Source organism: Euprymna scolopes, chromosome 26 (assembly GCF_053919585.1).
Source record: "Euprymna scolopes isolate OS-2025 chromosome 26, ASM5391958v1, whole genome shotgun sequence".
NCBI classification, from domain to species: Eukaryota; Metazoa; Mollusca; class Cephalopoda; order Sepiida; family Sepiolidae; genus Euprymna; species Euprymna scolopes.
The window spans coordinates 73,410,549-73,434,030 of record NC_136507.1 but is presented as its reverse complement, the minus strand read 5'-3'; the positions used below and the strand labels follow the sequence as shown (position 1 = coordinate 73,434,030).

The 23,482-nt window shown below is 30.4% G+C and overlaps 1 protein-coding gene across 1 annotated transcript in view; it reads right to left on the bottom strand.

The window, feature by feature from the left end:
* LOC145248182 (tyrosine-protein phosphatase 10D-like) overlaps positions 1-23,482 on the bottom strand; it is a 236,166-nt gene that overhangs the window by 81,388 nt on the left and 131,296 nt on the right. The window contains exons 7-10 of the mRNA XM_080110035.1: positions 18,334-18,473; positions 11,440-11,560; positions 10,116-10,222; positions 5,529-5,774 (exon numbers count right to left, since the gene is read on the bottom strand). Coding sequence (XP_079966161.1) covers positions 5,529-5,774; positions 10,116-10,222; positions 11,440-11,560; positions 18,334-18,473 — 614 coding nt within the window. The remainder of the gene's footprint in view (positions 1-5,528; positions 5,775-10,115; positions 10,223-11,439; positions 11,561-18,333; positions 18,474-23,482) is intronic.

Below are 23,482 nucleotides of genomic sequence, written 5' to 3'. Positions count from 1 at the left end.
AGCATCCTTTCCAAGAGTCTAACATTTAAATTCCTTGCAGAAAATGTGAATATCTCATGGCATGGCTATCACTATTTGATGATATACTGCACCTCAAAGAACTATCATTAACTGACACGCACTTTACCTAATTCTTTTAATAAAAGGACAAATCCAGTCTTACTTCAACTGTGCAGCATGAAACATGTATTCATATAAGTTGTTTTTAGATAGGTAAGCCTTGTTCTTTTTCATTTCTACCTTAACAATCCTTTTATTATTATAAAGAATTTTTGGTAAAATTATTTATTACAAGAAATGGAAGGTCATAACAATTAAAAGGACAGTCACTCAGAAGAAAAAAGACGTAAGCATGACACACAAAATAACACACACGCTATCGTATTAATATATAGATAATATAATCCTATAAGCGAAAATACAAACCAATTTGTAACACAATTTTTAAGGATAGAATAACAGATCATTCTGAACCTAATATATACATGGCATCAATAACAAAATGTTCACATTATTTGTATAAAGTACTAACTTTTAAATAGCAGAATTTTAACCCAATTGGATTATTAGCTTAGATATTACAGTGATACAGATATTACAAGTGATACAGATATTACAAGTGATACAGATATTACAGTGATACAGATATTACAGTGATACAGATATTACAAGTGATACAGATATTACAAGTGATACAGATATTACAAGTGATACAGATATTACAGTGATACAGATATTACAAGTGATACAGATATTACAAGTGATACAGATATTACAAGTGATACAGATATTACAAGTGATACAGATATTACAAGTGATACAGATATTACAAGTGATACAGATATTACAAGTGATACAGATATTACAAGTGATACAGATATTACAAGTGATACAGATATTACAGTGATACAGATATTACAGTGATACAGATATTACAAGTGATACAGATACTACAGTGATACAGATACTACAGTGATACAGATATTACAAGTGATACAGATATTACAAGTGATACAGATATTACAAGTGATACAGATATTACAAGTGATACAGATATTACAGTGATACAGATATTACAAGTGATACAGATATTACAAGTGATACAGATATTACAGTGATACAGATATTACAAGTGATACAGATATTACAAGTGATACAGATATTACAAGTGATACAGATATTACAAGTGATACAGATATTACAGTGATACAGATATTACAAGTGATACAGATATTACAGTGATACAGATATTACAAGTGATACAGATATTACAAGTGAAGTTAATCTTGAAAATGTTCAAACTAACGAAAAAAAAAATCTGAATTTTGCTTGTTGATAAAGCATTGCTTCCTGATGAGAAAAATATACTATTCAAGCAAAGCAATGGCTTGATGTTATTCAGACTACTTCATCAGAAGTAATGGTTAAGAGGTGATATGCTGACTTCACATACAGCTGTATAGAGGGAACTGATACTGAATGCTCCGGTTGCCTAAATTCGGCAGTTGTTCCAGAAAGCACAAACTCATTTTCTCCAAAAGCAGAAGAGTTGAAAATATCAAAATACAATTTATTCACCATTTTTCATGAACATGTGTCAATGAGAAAGCTACATTCAAAGCGAGTACCACATTTGCTCATGGTCGATCAAAAACAACAACACATCGATGATTCAGAGCATGATTTGTAACTGTTTCAATGCAATGTTTTTGCAACAATATGTGATGGTAGATGAAACACACATCCACCACTTTACTCTGAAGTCAAATCAAAAGTCAGAGGAGTCAACAGCAGCAGACAAAACGTTTAAACCAATCAAAGCAGCAAATATCAGCAAGCAAGGTTTTGGCCTCCATATTTAGGGATGCAAAAATATTTTGTTCAATTGAGAAAAGATGAAATAAACAATAGTGAATATAATATAACATTATTGGTGCATTTTAACGTAGAAATCACCCTCCTCTCCCCCCACAAAAAGAATAGGGGGTCACAAATGAAGAAAAACAGTGCTTTTTTTCACCATGTCAGTACACCATGTCACAAATCAATCACAGCCATAACAAAACTACATAAATTGTGCTTTAAATTACTTTCACAACTATCCTATTCTCTAGATCTGTTTTCTCAGTGACTACTGACTGTTTCAGGCCACTGAAGAATGCTCCAGGGAAGGAGATTTGACTTTAATGAAAAAAATGATAATGAAGAAATGATATTAGAAATGATAGGCATATTTTGAGGCCAAAAATAAATCGTTCTACACCCCCCCCCCCAAAAAAAAAAAAATGGCATTAAGTTATAAGAGAAGTCTTGGAATCAATGTATCAACTTAGATTTTCCTGACTGCTATAAAACAAGGCTCTTAATTAATCGATTGAGACTTCTTCAATATCTCAGCTAATGAATCCCTCTTGTTTTACAAGAACTTAAAAAATATTCACAAACCTTCTATGTTTTTCCTGTTACTGTAAACTTCCATTTTAAACATATATAAAGTATTTTTTTGTGAATAAATGCTTTCTGAACTCATTATTTTGTTTACCGTGAAACATGTCTTTCCTATTCTCACATCTAATCATAAACTTAAATTTTCACTGAAAATATTTCTCTAAATCTGGCATATCGCCCAAATAAAGTAACAACCATATAGGATTTCACCTTCGCTGTCAATATAAATAAACAATAGTGAATATTATATAACATTATTGGTGCATTTTAACGTAAAAATCACCCTTCCCCTAAAAGGGAGGGGGGAGTCACATGTCAATGCATCATGCAACAAATCAATCACAGAATCAATCATAACAAAACTACATAAATTGTGCTTTAAATTACTTCCGCACCTATCCTATTTTCTAGATCTATTTCTCAGTAACTACTGACTGTTTCAGACTACTAAAGAATGCTTCAGGGAAAGAGATTTGACTTTAATGAAGAAATGATAATAGAAACCAAGGCATATCTTGAGGTTAAAGATAAATTGTTCTACAAAAACAAAAAACAATGGCATCAAGTAATAAGAAAAGGCTTGGAATCAATGTATCAACTCAGAAGAGACTATGTTGATGAATGAAGTCGAATTTTGCTTAAAAATTTCTGTTTTGTCAGTTAGACCACTAAATTACTCTAGTTGTTTTCTGCTTTGTTTCTAATAAAGTTCTCTTTTTTTGTTGAATATATATGTTTTCTGTGTGTTTCATTAAAAAATACTGTGTTTTATAAAAAATACATGTATAGTGTCCTGGGACTTTTCGGCCACCCTGTAGAATTCAGTTGAATAAAGCCTTTGTTATAGTTTTAAATTACCCTTGTCCCCCCTGTCTTTTTGACTATCCCTTCCAAGGACCCCTAGTGGTAATAAAATGACATAAGTTATCCCCCTTGGCTGGAAGAAGCCTTTCTGCGATTACAACACTGCATGAGAAGTATAGCACGTACATTCTTTGTTAGTTAATAAAACCTATATCAATGGTTTACCAGTCTTCTCCCTTCTTAGATATTCTTTTCATTACAGCCTTGATAAGGTCTTCTTTTGTGTTCGGTACACTACACACACAAATATAAAAAGTGAACATACAATTTTATTAGGTTTCTGAATTTTTTAAAATGAGGATTGATTATTCATATTATTAAAGCGACTGTTCTTATCTTGACTATTATTTACATAACGTTTTGGTAGATGTAACCTCTAAACCATGGCATAATGGATAAAGTATTTGGTAAAATTCAGTTGTAAGTTACCCTGTTCTGGAAAGAAAGGGAAGTGGTTAAGGATGCACTTGTTTAGTATTGAGGAAAAAAGTTTTATTTCTGATGTACTTAAAAGAATAACAAAAACTGATTTTATATATATATATATATATAGTAGCTTCCTTCAGTCTTGACAGACTATGGATACTGTAAGGGTGCTGCGTATGGAATTGTAGCAAGAGTCGACATTGTTCAATACCAGTGGTAAGTGGAGGTTCAGGATGACTGGAAACAAATGCAGAGATAAACGGAGAGCACATACAGCACCTAGAATTCCCAAATGGTCACCCATCTGGTACTAGCCAAGCTCAACATTGCTTAACTTCTGTGATCTGACAAGAACCGGTATGTCAATATGATTATGCCGTATTTTTTTTTTTTAGCTTATTTTAGTTTAGTTTCGTATGTACAAACATGTATAATAGTTTATAATTTGTTGATATTTTCATAAGTATGTATATACAAATTAGAATTAATAAATTTACTAATTATTAAATAGAACATTTTGGTGGAAGATTCATAAATTAATTTAAATTGTTAGTACAAATAGTTGGGTTTAATGACTTTGTTTGATAATAATTCAATATGGCGTAATGGAAACATATAAAGGTAACTGCAGCTTCTCTTCCAATATTTGGATTTTTACCATGTCAAATCACATTTCAATTCCTTTTGACGGATTGATTGTTACTATTTCTTTTGATGAGTTAAGGGCAAAATAGATTCACTGATTGATATAATAATTAAGGGATTGATTTTGCGCTACGAAACAGATACTGTCAAGAATTGTATAAGTGAACTGAATTAAAGGAATAAATTATAAGATGGTCAACATCATGAATTTTAGAATATAACTTTTTCATTTATTCTCTATATTACTCCGTAATTACATTGAGCTTCTTATATAAGGATTGATATATAATAAAATATATTTCTACATATACATTCTATATATATATATATACACACACACATACATACACAGACATAAGTGTAAGTGAGAAAGTTGGAGGACATATAGGAATTGATGTTAGTAGTTTTCTTGAATTCAATCATCAGTCAACTCTCGATCTCAATTTTGGGCTGGTTTATATAATGATTTAGGATATTTATAGGAATTGATGCACATGTTTTTCTTAAATTCAATCACCAATAATTTCCAATGTTAATATTGAGCTAGTTTATATAATGATTTGGAACATCCACATCTTTAAATGCTTATTCTGGGATTTCATCTTCACTGTCAATATAGTTACACTACAAGGACGCCTTCACTATCAATATAGTCATGTCTCTAAGGCATTTATTTAATGATGAGGTATTCTTGTCTGTAAGTAACCTTTAACAGATAAAATTATCAAGTGTTTTGAATCTATCACCAAATATTTTATTTTCCAAAGAGTTATTTTTTGTGTCAATGGATGACATTTTTTTTTCTTCTGGCCAGGTGCAGGTCTGTGTCAAGTACATTTTATTTCCGTCAATGAAAGCCAATGGAAGGACATTTAGGTTTTTTTTTTGGGGGGGGGGGGTAATGTGAAAGGTTAAAAGTTATGCACCATCAGAATGGCAAAGAATATGAAATAATATAACATGAGGATGATGGTGCTTAAGTGGTTAACACAGACTGAAAACCTGGGTATGCCAAGTTCAAATCCAGTTTGTTACACGGAAACATTTTCATCAAACTCACACGAGACCTTGTACCTAACTTATTGGAAACAAGGTAAATAATATAACATAATAACAACATAGGAAACAATAAAAAAAATACTTACAAGTTTTTGTGAACTTTCTTTTAATGACACTGGTTTTACCAGCAGCATAGCTCGAAATTGAAATATTGTAATCAGTTCCAGAAGTCAAGTTTTGTATTCTATATTCTTTATTATATACGTTATAGGTATATCCATTAACAGAAATGGACCAGAATTCAACTACTGATTTGCTGTCATCAAAGTTCCAACTGACATTAATTGAACGTGTTGCTGGTAAAACCTTAACGTCTGTAGGTGGAAGTGGAGCTAAAACAAAAAAAAAAATAATAAAATAAAACAAACAAACAAAAAAATAATATTAAAAAAATATTTCAGAATATGTGACATATTGATTAAAAAAAAAAAAAGATGTTTTGTATCTTTTTGATCCTAAACTAATTTATCTTTACTTGTTGAGAGATGTTCGTACAACACGAACTCTTACATTACATCACTTCCCTTTCCTTAAATTTACTTCCTTTCTCACAACAATTATCATTGTTGACCCTTTGACCTCTGCCTGTGACATTTTCTCATTGAGCCTGTTTTGATTCACTTGTATTCATCCAGCAATCTCTCTATGTATTAAAATTAACGCTTGTTTATTAGTTTGTTATAAAAATCAATATATTAACAGAAAATTCAAATGAGTTTCAATAAGTTTTACATTTTTCTGTAGAATCCAATGATATATTGGAATTTATTCATGTCTCCCCTTTCCCTTACTGATTACTTGTTGCCTTGTCTCTTTATTCTATCAGGGGTCACTAGGGTCAATTATTGGTTAGGTTCATAAAATAATTGAAAATATATTAGAACATACAGAAACAAAATTCATTATTCTTTAAATAGATTTTTTCATTTCAAAGAACAAAAATAAAATTAGATAAATCTGTTGAAAAATTTCTTGGAAAGAAACTGTTCCTGGAAGTTCCATTTGGTTTTAGATAGGAGAAAGAAAAAGTTTCTTGTAGTGGTGTAGCTAGACAGGTCCTTTCTGCAAATTTTTTATGGGGAGGGGTATAAAAATTAGAGCTCAGTCGAGCATCTGCCACAAAAATACTGACAAAGTAGAGAAAGACTAGTAACATCCTTTGTGTGGAAAAGGGTGTGTAGGTAAGAGAAGAAATCGTCCCCCACTAGATTGTGAAGCCGATTTGTACTTTGTCAAAGCTAGAAAGAATGCTGTGAGCATCACCTCTCCACACACACACAGAAACACAAAGAAGTCTAGAGTCTAGAATTTACAGCAGCAAACAGGACACACTGAAGATGGAGTCTACCTCCGAAATATATTTGTGATAAATTCAAACAAGTAAAATATTTGTTTATTTTCCTAATATTACGTTGTGATTTGGCTTTCAAGCGCACTTGATGCGTATTTTATTTTAAACCACAATATGTTTGGAATCTGCTTTGATACAGTCAACATCATACAGAAGAAATTGGTAAAAAAAGATTTAATGATGGAGAAAATTGTTGATCTCATTGTAAAAGTTTAATGAGAAATTGTTTCGCACGACAAAGTCTTAACTGGTATGATCATGTCACACGTCGTTAGTCATCTGAAATGCTCCCACATGTATGTCAAGGTCAAAGGTCACTAACGACATGGAGGGTATTAGTTGATGACAACCTGATACTAGAGAATAGTGCAAAAGTGCAGAATCTCATTCAAAAAATAAACATACTTATTTATTTAATTTTAATTATTATTATAATCAACATCTTAATAAACATTATAATCAACATAATTTTAATTATTATTATAATCAACATCTTAATTTTAATTATTATTATAATCAACATCTTAATTTTAATTATTATTATAATCAACATTATAATCAACATAATTTTAATTATTATTATAATCAACATCTTAATTTTAATTATTATTATAATCAACATTATAATCAACATTATTTTAATTATTATAATAAACATTATAATCAACATAATTTTAATTATTATCATAATCAACATTATAATCAACATTATTTTTATTATTATAATCAACATTATAATCAAAATCTTAATTTTAATTATTATTATAATCAACATTATAATCAACATTATTTTAATTATTATTATAATCAACATTATAATCAACATTATTTTAATTATTATTATAATCAACATTATTTTAATTATTATTATAATCAACATTATTTTAATTATTATTATAATCAACATCTTAATTTTAATTATTATTATAATCAACATTATTTTAATTATTATTATAATCAACATTATTTTAATTATTATTATAATCAACATTATAATCAACATTATAATCAACATAATTTTAATTATTATTATAATCAACATCTTAATTTTAATTATTATTAAAATCAACATCTGATTCAGGTATTATTATTACAGATATCAATGATCATGGCTCTACATTTTCCTCTGTTCATTCGGTCTTTCTGATGAGATCTGTAGTTGTGTTTCCTGTTGAGATCGCCAGTGAATTTTGATTGTTGTCTTTCTCTGCTCTTTTTTCTGGTGATTTTTCCTAACATCAAGCATTATTTCCAAGCCATCTGCCTGCATTAAATGGCCAAAGAACTTTAACTGTCTCTCGTGGAAGTTATTGAGTAGTGATCTGCTGTACTCTGCCTTACGTATGAATTCTTCATTTGTCTTCCTTTCTGTCCATGAGATTCGTAGAATTCTCCTTAAAAACCATGTTTCTGCTGCTTCCAAATGACTTTCAGCCACCATTGTTACTGTCCAACTTTCGCAATCACAAAGGAGAATTGATCATATTACGTCTTCAAGCTTCTGATTTTTAACATCAGCTGCATTTAAAAATGTCATTAAGTTTACATTTAAACTATGAGTTATTTCCCTTTAAGCTACGAGATTTTATTTCCTTGTTTGAATTTCATAGATGAAGATGGTTGTTTTATGCTTCCAAAAATCCAAAATATGGTCAACTTTCAGAAAAATCATAATTTAGAATATTTGATGTATCTTAAATAGTATGTGACTAAACCCGCCACCTGGCAATATCAGGCATATACAGCTACTATATAAGTAATAGAAGGTCTAGTGTTTATAGTCACTGTTAATATGGAATACAAAATTAAAAAATTTAACGGTTTAAAGCCAAACAAGTGCAGAATCTCATTCAAAAAATAAACATATTTATTAAAATTAAATTTGATACTTCGATTCATAACAGAATCTTCTTCAGAAAAATACAGGTTTTTCTTCTTTTTTTCTTTTTACATACCATGGCAATGGTAAGGCTTGGCACATCTTCCTTCAGATGTTGGTGAAGTATAAGGATTAAAAGAATTTTAACAAAAGAATAAAAAAAAAACTATTTTCCTGAAGAAGATTCTGTTATGAATTGAAATATTGAATTTAATTTCAATAAATAAACATGTTTATTTATTGAAAGCGATTCTCCACTTGTTTCATCTTTAAGCTGTAAAATTTTTGAATTTTTCATATATATATATATATATATATATATATATATATATATAAAATAAAAGTTACAATAAGTTTACTAAGGTAATCAAAATGGTAAACTTAAAATATATTATAAATATTAAAGACTTAATATTTACAAGTAAAATAAACTCAGCCAGATGTAAAAAGCTCAATAAAACCGAAAAGGAAATAGAGCTTATAATATGAACAAATGATCAATAAAATATGTTTAAAGACATCTTGAAAAAGAGTTAAAAACATATTTAATTTTAAAAAAGGAAGCACAAGATAAGTGGATAGTCCTTAATCCGCGGAGTTTCGAAGAAATACTCTCCTTCTCATCAGAGGGCAGGAATTAGCAAAATGCAGGATCGGATTTTGCATATAAAAGTATTTAATGAAACTACAAGTAAGTCAAAGATCTTACTTGGTTAAAAAAAGGGTGAGGTAAGGGGAACAGGAGGCAAAACAAAAATAATAAAAAGATTTCACATGAATGGATAGTCCGGTGAAGGGTAAAAATCCAAAAATGGTAAAATCCAAAATGGTCGAATTTAAAATTTCAATCCAATGGGTAAATTCCAAATGGTCCAAAATCATCTTTTTTTGATTCATCCAGCCTTGACAGACGTGTTTTAAATATTATCTCTAGTGCTTTTCTTTTAATGATTTGGAATTCATTCCATTTGCGCTTTTTTCCTAGGAACTCTGCCTTTTGGATGATTTTGGACCATTTGACTTACTTGTATCTTTGACTTACTTGTAGTTTCATTAAATACTTTTATATGCAAAATCCGATCCTGCATTTTGCTAATTCCTGCCCTCTGATGAGAAGGAGAGTATTTCTTCGAAACTCCGCGGATTAAGGACTATCCACTTATCTTGTGCTTCCTTTTTTAAAATTAAATATGTTTTTAACTCTTTTTCAAGATGTCTTTAAACATATTTTATTAATCATTTGTTCATATATGTATATATATATATATATATATATATATATATATATACACACAAAATTTGCAGACTTCGCTTTCATATAAACTATACTGTCTGAAAAGGTTTCTAGTTACAGACAGAAGAAATTAAAAATCATTCACAAAACATTTAGCCTCAACATGAGACATAATGTTGAAAAATTAAAAATAATAAATTTTAACTTACGGACAATAACTTCCCGTGGTTGGCTCCATTTTGCATTACAACTTACATTCAAAAGATATTTTATACCAGCCTTGACGTCATTAAATGTTACATTATTCCGAAAAATGCTGGGAAAAAAAATGAAATTAAATTTTTGTTTAACAAAAGCAACTTTAAGCAAAAGATTTAACAGTTTTAATCGTACACTAAAAAAAAAGCAGTTCTTATTGAAATGAAACCTAGGTAAAAAAAAAAAAAAAAAAAAAAAAAAAATGAAATAGAATAGATGAATAAATAAGTCCCTGGCCAGATATATATAAATGGCACCACTAATAAATAAACGTCATATTTTTTTATAAAATACTAACCTTCAAACGGCTCATGTCAAAATTTGATCCTAATTGGATTATTAGTTTACAAATTTCAGATGCAGCATAGCAACAATAAAACATGTTTATTAAAGTTGTGCTTGTTCTCCATATAGAGCTCAATCATCACCATTATATTCAATATAACATCTATTTTACATGCTTGCATGTGTGGGATGGTTTGTATAAATTAACTTCAAAAGTAACCTATCTCTGTCCAGGTTTTTATCTATCCCTCTTTCTCTCAAGTCCATCCTAATAACTTCCTCCCATGTTTTCTATAACCTTCCCTCTGCTAACTGACACTGCTATCTCAACTGTTCAATGAAGCCATGTCAAAGTCTCCTGAGTTGCACACATATACTGATCAGATTTAATCTTCCTCTGAAGTCATCAGATCTAAGCCTGTCTTTAAGACTCACATTACACATCCATTGTATCATTCTCATACCATTTTTCTTCATGCAAGGCATGTCCTCAACTCTCATTGACCAGGCTTCATTTTCATACACCAAACTGCATTTTGCTGACCTTTCAGAAACTAAGCAGCGTATTTTGGCATACAGCTCCAACAGCACTTGATCAATGGCAGGTCAGATTTGTTCTTTAAGTTCAACTATTCTCTGGAGTTTCGTAGAATAGTCTTTGAGAACCATCCACATGAAAAAGTTGGGAAAGGTCAAATCTGGTAAAAGAGACGACTATACAAACACCTGCCAATTCATCGACCAAGTAGAATGTCGTCCAGCTAGTCTCATACAAGCACAGTATAATGGCTGGTGCCTTGTCCTGCTGAAAGCACAGATCCTTTTCACTATATACATATACATATACACATACATATACACATACACATCATTACTTATGGTGAACCCTGTATGAATAAAATAAAAATGTATGACATATGAAGTGTATACTTTATGTTTAGAATGTTTGCAATATAATTGCATTTCAGAAAAAATTTTTTAAAAACTTACACTTCACATTTCGAGATGCTATTAGTATACAAGCACATGCTGCAGTTGTCAAAATATCCTTCCAAAGAAACAATAACACGATTCCCCGTTACGTTGATAGTCGCTTGTTCGAGTGATGGATCTGCGGAAAATAAAGAAAAGTTTCATTTTAAATTTGATATTTCGATTTATAACAGAATCTTCTTCAGAAAAATACAGGTTTTTCTTTTTTCTTCTTTTTTTTTTTACATACCATGGCAATGGTAAGGCTTGGCACATCTTCCTTCAGATGTTGGTGAAATATAAGGATTAAAAAAATTTTAACAAAAGAATAAAAAAAAAAAACTATTTTCCTGAAGAAGATTCTGTTATGAATTGAAATACTGAATTTAATTTCAATAAATAAACATGTTTATTTATTGAAAGCGATTCTCCACTTGTTTCATCTTTAAACTGTAAAATTTTTTAATTTTTCATATATATATATATATATATATATATAAAATTTGCAGACCAGACTTCGCTTTCATATAAGCTATACCGTCTGAAAAGGTTTCTAGTTACAAGTAACTAGCTGACTGAAACATGCTCATGAATGTATAGCAGCATATCAATGCTTATGTAAAACAAATAGAAAGCACACACATATATATAATTACTTATAGCAGATTTTTTACGAATAAAATATAAATGCATGTCATATGAAACATATACTTTATAGTTGTAAAATAAAACTTCCTCTTAAAACTTAATCTTCCTCTGAGGTCATTAGAACAAAGCCTGTCTCTATGCCTGTTAAACTTACAGCCTTCAATATTTCTGTAACAACACCTGAGTATCATTGGTCTTACCCTTCTTCATCTTAATAACAGCTGCCCATACCATTTCTTATGGCTGATCCCAATACCATTCATATAATCCAAAAAAGCAAAATACAACCAATTTCTTAACGATCTATAAAAAGTTTGCTTCAATTAATGAGATTTCGTATACAGTAAATTTGCAACACTTTTAAGCTATGCAGTTTGAATGATAGAAGCTGATATTTTTGTAGGATCTATAAGGTTAATAACAAAATATACCCTAAACTTCATATACAATATGCTTGCTAGCTAAAATTGGTAGTTGGTCTAATTTTTTAACTATTGCTTAAGATGAAAATCCATTGTATCTCATCCGTCCATTTAAACCTATTCCACAGAGCCCATATTAGCAAGTACTGAACCAGAAAAATGGCTGCCATCATTAAATGTAATGTCGAATAAGAGCAAGTGGACCTAGTCAATTAGCAGCGTCAAGAAGAAACACAGGAAAATAGTATATGTTATCATTACTTATTAGCAGATCTTAGTGTTTTTCTGATCAGTGAAGTATTTTATTTAAAAGATATCATACAATATTGATTCACTTCGTCTGTAAAGACAATATAACTTGTTGAAAGGAAGTAATTCATGAACACAACGACAATACAAACACTAACAAAAGCAATAATAAATAATAATACTATAAATGATAATAATAATAGGAGCACTAAGAACGATACCGAAAAAGTCTGAAAAGAGAATGAGAGAGATTGGAATCCGAGGGATGGCTGAGAAGATACAGTATGTAAGATTAATGCAAATGGCTGAAATATTAAGAAAAACCCTTGAATGCAGAGACTAACACATGAGCACAAACTGGACATACAGAAACTACTACCGATGCAAAACACTAAGAAACATCACATGAAATCATGAAAACTGAAACTGTATAATTCTAAGTTAATACCCTGCACCCTTGGTATCCACCCCCTTTTTTTGTGTTTGCCACCAAAAACTGACACCACACAAAATAAACAAAGGAAGGTTAAGGAGGATGGAAAGACCAAAGAGATAAAGAACTAGCCAGACCTTAGCTGGATGAGTGCAAAGAGGACTGCGACTTTGAGGAAGCTTTTTGCCACCAAAATTCCAGTGAAGACCAGTGATAATGCAAATTTATCTGCAGAGGTTATCAAAAGAGGTGGAGAATGCTGGAAATCTGAGGAAACTTTTTATCACTCAGACTCCAGGGAACATCACAAGTTGTTCTCAAAGAGAAATCTTTGATGATGGCTTGTGCGACTACTCCTAGTGAGTAAAAAAATAAAAATAAAAAATAAAATAAATAATAATAATAATAATAATAAAAAGATAGCATCAGCCTTGGTCGATACCACCTAAAATAGTTGTGGAGGATCAAAGTGGATGGAAAAGGAGACTAACATTTTTGAAAGAAAGGGCATTGATATACGCGGTGTTCAAACCAAGAATTAACAGTGTTGGTATTTTTATGGCAGAGAAATTAGTAAAGTAATTGAAGTTGATCATGTAAGGAATACGAGATACTTTAAATAAGTTTCCAGACTTTTTGTACAGACATTTAAATTTATCTTAGACTCTTGAAAATTCAATAAGTTATTGCTATACATCTAATGAGATGACTGGCCAATTTTTATCATTTCAGGTTCAAATGAACAGCTACAGCAGGAATTGGAATACACCCTACTAAAGGCCGATTGTCACAACTAGTGAATTTCAAAAATGCAATCTAGATGGGGGATACTTTAGAAGAATGCAATGCAATAAAATTCTGTTTTTAATTTGGAAAAAATGGCACAGAAACGTATGGAATGCTTCAGACTGCTTTTGGACCATTTTGCATGAATCGAGCATCAATTTTTAAGAGATTCAAAGAAGGCAGTCTGTGAGGGATGATGAGGTGTGGGAGGAGGAAAGAAGTCAGAACACTTGATTTGACTAGAGTTGATTGGCCAAATAAAGAATTTCATGGATAAAGACCGTCATATGTCTATAGAAACAATAAGCGCACATTTTGATGTCAGTGTGGGAACTGCACACAAAATTATTTGCGAGGAATTCATGATGTGAAAAATTTGCGCAAAGTTTGTCCCAAGGGTGCTCAGAGAAGATCAGAAAGAAAGATGTTGTCATGGCATCAAGACAGTTCCTCACCCTCCCTATAGTTCAGACCTTGCTCCCTGTGACTTTTGGTTATTTCCTAAGCTCAAGAAACACCTTAGAGGCTGTCGTTATGAGACAATTGAGGAGATGAAAGAGGCTGTGATGAGGGTCATTGACACACTCACACCATAGAACTTCCATGGGGGCCTTCCAGAAGTTGTTGGAATGGTACAATAAGTGCATTGCAACCAGAGGAGATTACTTTGAAGGAGACTAGAGTTTCATGTGCGTACTATCAGTAAAAATGGCCATAACAAAAAATGTCTGGAAACTTATTGAAGGCACTTTGCATCTGTTTATGAATCACAATGTGGTTTGAATGAAGCTATGAAAGATGAGTTTTATGCCAGGCTTATTTCAGAAACTAATAAGGTTAATGAAGTACTTGCTGTAGCAGGAGATTTGAATGGTCATATTGAAAAGAACTCTGGTGATTTTAAGGATGTAATAGATAAGATTAAAAATTCATCTTCAGTTTCATTTCTATTTGATTTTCTTAACACTCGCTTGAACATAGCTACAAAAATGTTCTGCCTGACCATTAGATCTCAGTCGTATGGAGCAGTTTTGATACGACTAATTGAAACTCATTTGTAAAAATCTCAAAATTCTTTAGTCATGCATAAAGTTCCATTATCAGAAACAATGAAATCAAGGACATCAAACCCTGTAACGATTTCATTCAAAACAGTGCTTTTGCATGCAGGTTTTCGACATCTGACAATGAAACTATCACAATAAGTAATAAACAGTAATCATTGCTTCTGCATAGTCCATGTGTAGTCTTGACCATGGTTTGTTCAGTTGCAGTCATAGGTTAAATTTTATTGGGGATGTTTTTTATGGCATTGCACATCTTGAAAGTTTCACAAGATCATTAATTTCGTCATCCATGCCCGGTCAATAAATATAACTCGTCATCAGGAATATAGAAAATATATATATATATTTTTTTTTTAATGACGCACCACATAGTCACTATATAAAAAAAATAGTCACTACATAAAATAACACCACAAAAAGAAATTTCATAATTTGACTTTTCAATTTGTTAGCTCATGATTAAGTAAAAAAGAAAAATATTTGAGCGGAGATCAAAACCAAAACCTAAAGACAATGAGTAAACTACAATGCCCATCCATAATGTTTTATATAAAAATCCTTGAATATTTGTTTCTTTGTGACGCTGATATCATCACATAGTTACTATATAAGAAAACACCATCACAAGAAGAAATGTTTTCACTGCCTGACCAGTAAGTCTTAATGGAGCGGTTGTGCCATTACTAACTGAAACTTTTTTGCAGAAAATTTTGCTCAAAATTCCTTAGCCATGCATTGAGTTCCTTTTATCAGAAACAGTGAAATCAAGAATATCGAACCCTATAACGATTCGATGCAAAACGTTTATTATTTTTGCTTGTAGGTTTTCTACATTTGACAATGAAACTATCTACCACAATAAGGTAATAAATCCTAATCGTTGCTCCTGCATAGTCCATATGTAGTCTTGACCACGGTCTTTTCAGTTTCAGTCATAGATTAATTTTTACTCGTGATGTTTTTTGTGGTATCTCACATTTTGAAAGTTCCACATGATCTTTGATTTTTTGTCATCCATGCCAGGTCAATAAATGTAAATCCTGATATCACCACATAGTCATTACATAAAAAAAAATAGTCACTACATAAAAAAAATAGTCACTACATAAAAAAAATAGTCACTACATAAAAAAAATAGTCACTACATAAAAAAAATAGTCACTACATAAAAAAAATAGTCACTACATAAAAAAAAATAGTCACTACATAAAAAAAATAGTCACTACATAAAAAAAAATAGTCACTACATAAAAAAAATAGTCACTACATAAAAAAAATAGTCACTACATAAAAAAAATAGTCACTACATAAAAAAAATAGTCACTACATAAAAAAAAATAGTCACTACATAAAAAAAAATAGTCACTACATAAAAAAAATAGTCACTACATAAAAAAAATAGTCACTACATAAAAAAAATAGTCACTACATAAAAAAAATAGTCACTACATAAAAAAAATAGTCACTACATAAAAAAAAATAGTCACTACATAAAAAAAAATAGTCACTACATAAAAAAATAGTCACTACATAAAAAAAATAGTCACTACATAAAAAAAATAGTCACTACATAAAAAAAATAGTCACTACATACAAAAAAAATAGTCACTACATAAAAAAAAATAGTCACTACATAAAAAAAATAGTCACTACATAAAAAAAATAGTCACTACATAAAAAAAAATAGTCACTACATAAAAAAAATAGTCACTACATAAAAAAATAGTCACTACATAAAAAAAATAGTCACTACATAAAAAAAAATAGTCACTACATAAAAAAAATAGTCACTACATAAAAAAAATAGTCACTACATAAAAAGATAGTCACTACATAAAAAAAATAGTCACTACATAAAAAAAATAGTCGCTACATAAAAAAAAATAGTCACTACATAAAAAAATAGTCACTACATAAAAAAAAATAGTCACTACATAAAAAAAATAGTCACTACATAAAAAGATAGTCACTACATAAAAAAAATAGTCGCTACATAAAAAAAATAGTCGCTACATAAAAAAAATAGTCACTACATAAAAAAAATAGTCACTACATAAAAAAAATAGTCACTACATAAAAAAAAATAGTCACTACATAAAAAAAAATAGTCACTACATAAAAAAATAGTCACTACATAAAAAGATAGTCACTACATAAAAAAAATAGTCACTACATAAAAAAAATAGTCGCTACATAAAAAAAAATAGTCACTACATAAAATAACACCACAAAAAGAAATTTCATAATTTGACTTTTCAATTTGTTAGCTCATGATTTCTTTTTTTGCTTTTGTTGCTCAGTCATAAAATACGCAAAAATATTTTAATTCATACAAGAAACTGAGACATATCAGTTTTTTTTTTTTTTTTTTTCCTAAACTGTTCACTTCTTGTAAGTAAAAAAGAAAAATATTTGAGCGGAGATCAAAACCTAAAGACAGTGAGTAAACTACAATGCCCATAAGACCAGCATGACATGATCAGTTTTCAGAATATTTAATTTTGAAAATAGGTAATTGGAAGATTTGAAACGTTTCATCCAGTTGAGTACTTTATTATTATTCAATTTTCATGTTTGCATCAGCGACTGGAAGTCAGAACAGGATGTTACTTATGCAACCAGGCAGGTTCGCATATTTGCTAAATTAATTTCCGAAATACGGACTGTGATAGTGTTAAGTGGTGTTAGAAATTATTATAACCTTTTTCATTATTAATTAATGTTGTTGCATGTTTCACTTATAATTGTTACTTTAATAGTTGTACACAATTCTTTTTCGCCCTTGACGAAGAAATTGATCTAAAAAATTTGGGAAATTCTTGTGAGACATATTATGTTGGTAAATAAATATATTATAATTGAAGATTTGAAATTTCTTAAATGTTGTCATTCTTTTACTTCATTGGTTTGTGTCCACAGTGTTACCACATAAAACTTTTACATAAACTGTGGGGCACATCCAAGCACTGTAGTCTATTACACCTAATACTCCAATTCTTTCCACTTGTCTTATTGGTCTAAAATTGGTTATGCATTATTTTTTAATCCTACAATATCTCAATTAGTACATCCACATCACTTATTGTCAGTCATTCTAAAGGCCTAAAAGTGTGTCCCACATTGATGTCGATGGTATTGTAGGCTGATTAAGATATAGCAGGTGGCAGTTGATCTGAATATAATTCTAGTAGGCAGCACCAGTGAAATGGTAACCGACAAGAAAAAGTTGAAAATTATTCAAGAAACATCTCAACATGAGACAAAAAAGATGAAAAAAACAATTTTTAAATAATAAAAAATATTTTACTTGTAAAAAACATCTTGCTTGATTTTTCACTTTCTTCCGTTCCACTCAATGAACTAAAAACAACTGTATAGCCTTTATTGCTTTGTAAGTTTCCAAATGTGATGGTCACTTCCTCCAAACCATTTTTGGAAAGTTTTTTACTAAAATAAAAAATTGTAAAAGCAGTTAGTAGTAATAAAAAAAGTTAGTAGTAATAAAAAAAAAAAAAAAGGATAATTATTAATTAATAAATGTATTTAAATGATAGATCAATTAAAAATTAAAATTAAAATCTAAATTAATCAAACAATGTTTTACCTTAATGTTTCGGAAATTTTGAGATGAGGATTATTTGGACTATTCGGACTTCTATTCTCGTCTGTAATGTTATTCTTATGTTTCAGCAAATGTAACCTTCTTCGGGTGGATCTTTTTGAACTCAAGAATTCTTATGGAATTTCAAACCAAGCTTTCTGTTTAGATTATTTTCATTCTGTCAGTCATGACCTTTATCCATTGTGCCACAACTGTGTAGTAGATTCAAGTAATTTTTATTATATTCTTAGTATCACCTGTATGTAACAATTGAAGTTTCAATCTCCAGAAGACTGTCGCATAGAACGTATTGAACTCAACACCTTTATCTGTTGCACTACAAGTTTGACAATGCCCATTTTAAAAAGGTCAGAAGTTACATCAGCTGAAATGTTGTGCGAATATTATCTGAGCACAGTAATTGGAATTATAATGAAAATAATTTTTAATTCTATAATTATTTTATTGTTACAGAAATTATATTTATTAAATGACACAAGCATAACATTTTTAAATAGAAAAAAGTGGATCTGGTCTTGGGCTAAGATCACAGTATAGTATCTGTTCTGATGCTACACTACAGTTAATTTGTCCTTAGTAAATGGAGGAGAAACCCTTCTATACTAAGGCAATTTTTATATTTTCCTACTTCCAGAATGACCCCTTTTTGGGGAGCTGGTTTTCCCCCACATTAAAACGATCTTGTGTCACATTTTGCTCTTGTGGGGAAGCAAATAAATACCAATAACAAGCAAAATAAAAGAATTTCTATAAAACTTTAGTGTGTTGTCTGACTCAATCATGTATTTTCAAACAAAGGCATTTCAGGGGAAAATATTATTACGTACTTACATATGATGTCGAAATTAGTACAAACTCCAAAAATTATGAAAAATGGTCCAGTAGAATGTGCTAAAGCTGATTTTCAGAAAAAAAAGCATGTAGTATATAGATAAAAAGCAAGATGGCCGACCCAAAAGATAGTCTTATCTGATTCTGCACAAAGCTCAATAAAAAGCAGGGCAATGTTGGCAGCTGGTTTGGCTGCCCCATACCCAGCGTTACAATCTTGAAAGGAGGAAAATTAAAAAAAAAAAAAAAATGGAATGCAATTATCTTCCCTGGTTTCAAGCATCTAAAGAGTTAATTTACAGTGAAAAACAGCAACTTCGAAAAATTCTGTTTTTACTTATAATTATTTTTCTACTAAACCATTTTTGTAATTTTTTAAATTCATACTAATTTTGGTATAAGTACATAATAAAGTTTGTCTCTGAAATGCATTTTTTCAAATGCACACCATTGTAAAGTTGCACCAAACATGTTTTGAAAGATTTGAAAAAATTTGAATATTCAAAAAACGTAGAAAAGAAATAAAAACATGGCTTTCGTATTTGAGAAATTTATTTCATATGGATTTATTAATATTAAAGATTATCTAAAAGACAAAAAAATGGAACCTTTTCATTTATATTATCTGAGCATATGAATAATGAAAATATCTTTTAATTCTATGATTATTCTATTATTATGGAAATTGTATTTATTAAATAAAAATAATAAAATAAATTCTATACAACACGTTTTGAAAAATTTGTGAAAAGTTTAAATATTAAAAAAAAATGTAGAAAAGAAATAAAAAATATTAATATCAACATATGGCTTTCATATTTGAGAAATTTATTTCATATGGATTTATTATTATTAAAGATTATCTAAAAGACAAAAAAAATGGAAGTTTTTTTCATTTATATGACCATTAAATTAATAATACTGCATAATATTTTCAAATACTTATTGTACAGGACCGACGAATGATTCGAAGATAACTATTTGTATGAGTCGTTAATCTAAATGTGAATTGTTTTTTTCTTTTTTATGTTAACAATTTAGACTACCCATGAGCATTTGGGTCATGAGTAGGGCTATGACAACTGAATATCTTATTGTTTTGACGCAAGTATATATCCGACACAATTAGACACAGTTTATCAACTGAGAACCACATCGCTCTATTTAAAAGTAAATAAGATATCAACAGATACGCACTTGAGAGTCAAAACAATGAAAAGAATATGCTGTTGTCCTAGCCCTTAGTCATGAGTTACATATCTAAATGAATAAATTATCAGAAACTACACATTTTAGCCATTACAAACGGTAAAAAGTTATAGATCATTAATCCCAAATTAATGATTGAATGCGGTTAATTTTTGTACACTTTTTAAATAAATAGTAAATCCTATTAATGGATATCATAATACTTAGTTAGCTTCATCATAACAAAGGCCCATACAAATGCTAAGCCAGATCGTCCAAGAAAACTTCTAGAGTAAATGTGGTATTGTGGTGATTAATCCCTAACTGTGAATAGAATAGATACTATAATATTTAGCTGGCTGCACCTTATCATGACAAATGTCTGTACAAAATTTAAGTAAGATCAGCCAATTAGTTTCAAAGAACACTGCTAGAGTAAATGTGGTATTTTGGTTAATAATCTCTATTAACCCCTTACTGTGCGTAGGACAGATACCATAATACTTAGTGCGCTGCACTTTATCACATCAAAAGTCCATCCAAAATTTTAATGTGACACTATGGTGTCGTGAATGCATGCAACGAAGTGCATATTGCAGTGAGGAGGATGTTTGACCAGACAGGATGGAATGGAGGAGTGCAGAGAAATGCAAAGACTTAGCTAGTAAAATAGGATCAATCGCTGAGCTGTCATTATGGGTTTGTTACATGCAAGCCAGATGTTATATTGTCTCAAAAATGGTGACAATTGGAATTATCTCTGAGATGTCAGAGGAGATGTTTGTATCAGAAGGGGCATGCACACAGTGCTGGGCGAAGAAACCCAGGAAACTGCCATAGGTATCAATGCGAGCAACCACCACCTCTCTCTCCCAGGAAAGAGAGGGAGAGATCTTGAGTGGTTGAGATAAGGAGGGGCTCTGAGAGTAAGTGGGGAAAGGATGTTTTTTAACTACTCTCCAAGAGAGAGGTGAGAAAAAGTGGTTGGATTCAGAAAAAAGAATTCAAAAAGGATTCGAGTGATAGCCAGCAACTTGAACGACTGGGCTGGCCAAGTGCTACTCGATCTGGGGGCCTCTAAGGGCCTGATGTTATGATGTTAACTAGCCTGTGTTAATGGGAAGTCTGTGACTTTACTTGTCTGGTCAGGCATTGTTCACTGCTGTAATCAATCACCTCAAGTTAGACAGTAGCTGTTGTGAACTAATAAAATTAAGAGTTTGTTATTGTTATAAACTGGAGTTCTGTTTGTTTTTGTTGAGGAGTCTTCATTTTGCAGCAAGCTGACCAGACCAGGGAGGAATTAATGAACCCAGAGACTACACAAAATAGGAGACGATTCGGTCGAGAGGTGAAGTGCCCCACCATGGAAACACAATGTGTGAAGACAATCAATAGGGCAACTTGTGACGGGACAACATACGATCAAAAAGGCACCTGTCATATCTTGCATATGCAGTTGACGAGGATGTGACCTGTTGTAACTGTTGCCGTTGACCCGTTATATTGGTGAGATCCAACCAGTACTTTAGAGAAGGTTTTTTTTAATCATTTATCATACCCATAATACGATAAAAACAACTTACTATTATTTGAATCAATAATGTAACATAATATTTTTGAAATACTGTATGAATGATCCAAAGGCAATTATTTGTATGACTAATTAACATAATTATTTTTTAAACAGTTCAAAATAATTTAATGTTTGGCATTGTACATTTCTTTAAGTTATTTTCAAATAAAATAAATCCAATAATTTTTTTTTTTCAATTGAAACACTGTATACATCTACATATGTAATGAAATCTTGATCCAAAGTAAATTTAACAGTTAAATTAGTTAAGAAAATAATAAAAACATAACGAAATGACAATATATTTGAGAAATTTATTTTATGAAGATTTATTAGTGAAGATTATCTAAATGAATAAATGCAAAAGATTTTTTTCTCATTTGTATTATCATCAAAATAGTATTACTTAACTAATACAACATAATACTTAGAAATACTCAATATACAGTAATGACAAACGATCCAAAAATAATTGCTTGACTAATTAGCATAACTATTTTTTTAAACAATCCATAATAAATTGATGTTTAGTGTTATATATTTGTAATTTTATTGTCCTATTTTCTCCATATATACATTGATATTCACAGTAATTAAATAAAATTATTTTTTTAAATCTGAACTGGGTCCTTAGTTTAAATCATTCTATTCCGTCAGCCATGATCTTTATCCGTTGTGCCATGACTAGATAGAAGTCTTAAGTAATTTTTATTATAGTCTCAATATCACTTGTAAGTCAAGATTGAACTTTCAAGTTCCAGAAGACTGTTGCTTAGAACCGATTCATTCAGCACAGTAGTTGTAATAATCCAAATAATACAATTTATTATAATGAAAATAGCTTTTAATTCTATGAATATTTTATTACTAGTGTGGGTGCCCGGCGTTGCCCGGGTGTTTGGAGGTGTGTGTTGAGCAAAAAAAAAAAAAAAAAGTGGTAGTAGGAAGGCAAGCTCGAACCCGTACCGCGAAGGAGGAAAAGAACAAGAAAAAAACATGATGTCTTTGCTGTTACGACCATCGCCAAACCAGGAGTGACATAGGTTTAAATTAAGGCTAGATAATCGAAAACAGTAGAAAAGTGTCCAGTTCAGGGTGAAGAAATTAATGTTTTTAGCCAATTTTTCAGTATTTGTCGTCTGAAGGGTCAAGCTTCAAAACAATACTGATCTCAGACATGCAAACATACATTTATATATTGGTAGCTCAAATTTTCGACCCAAACTGATTAAAAAGCTT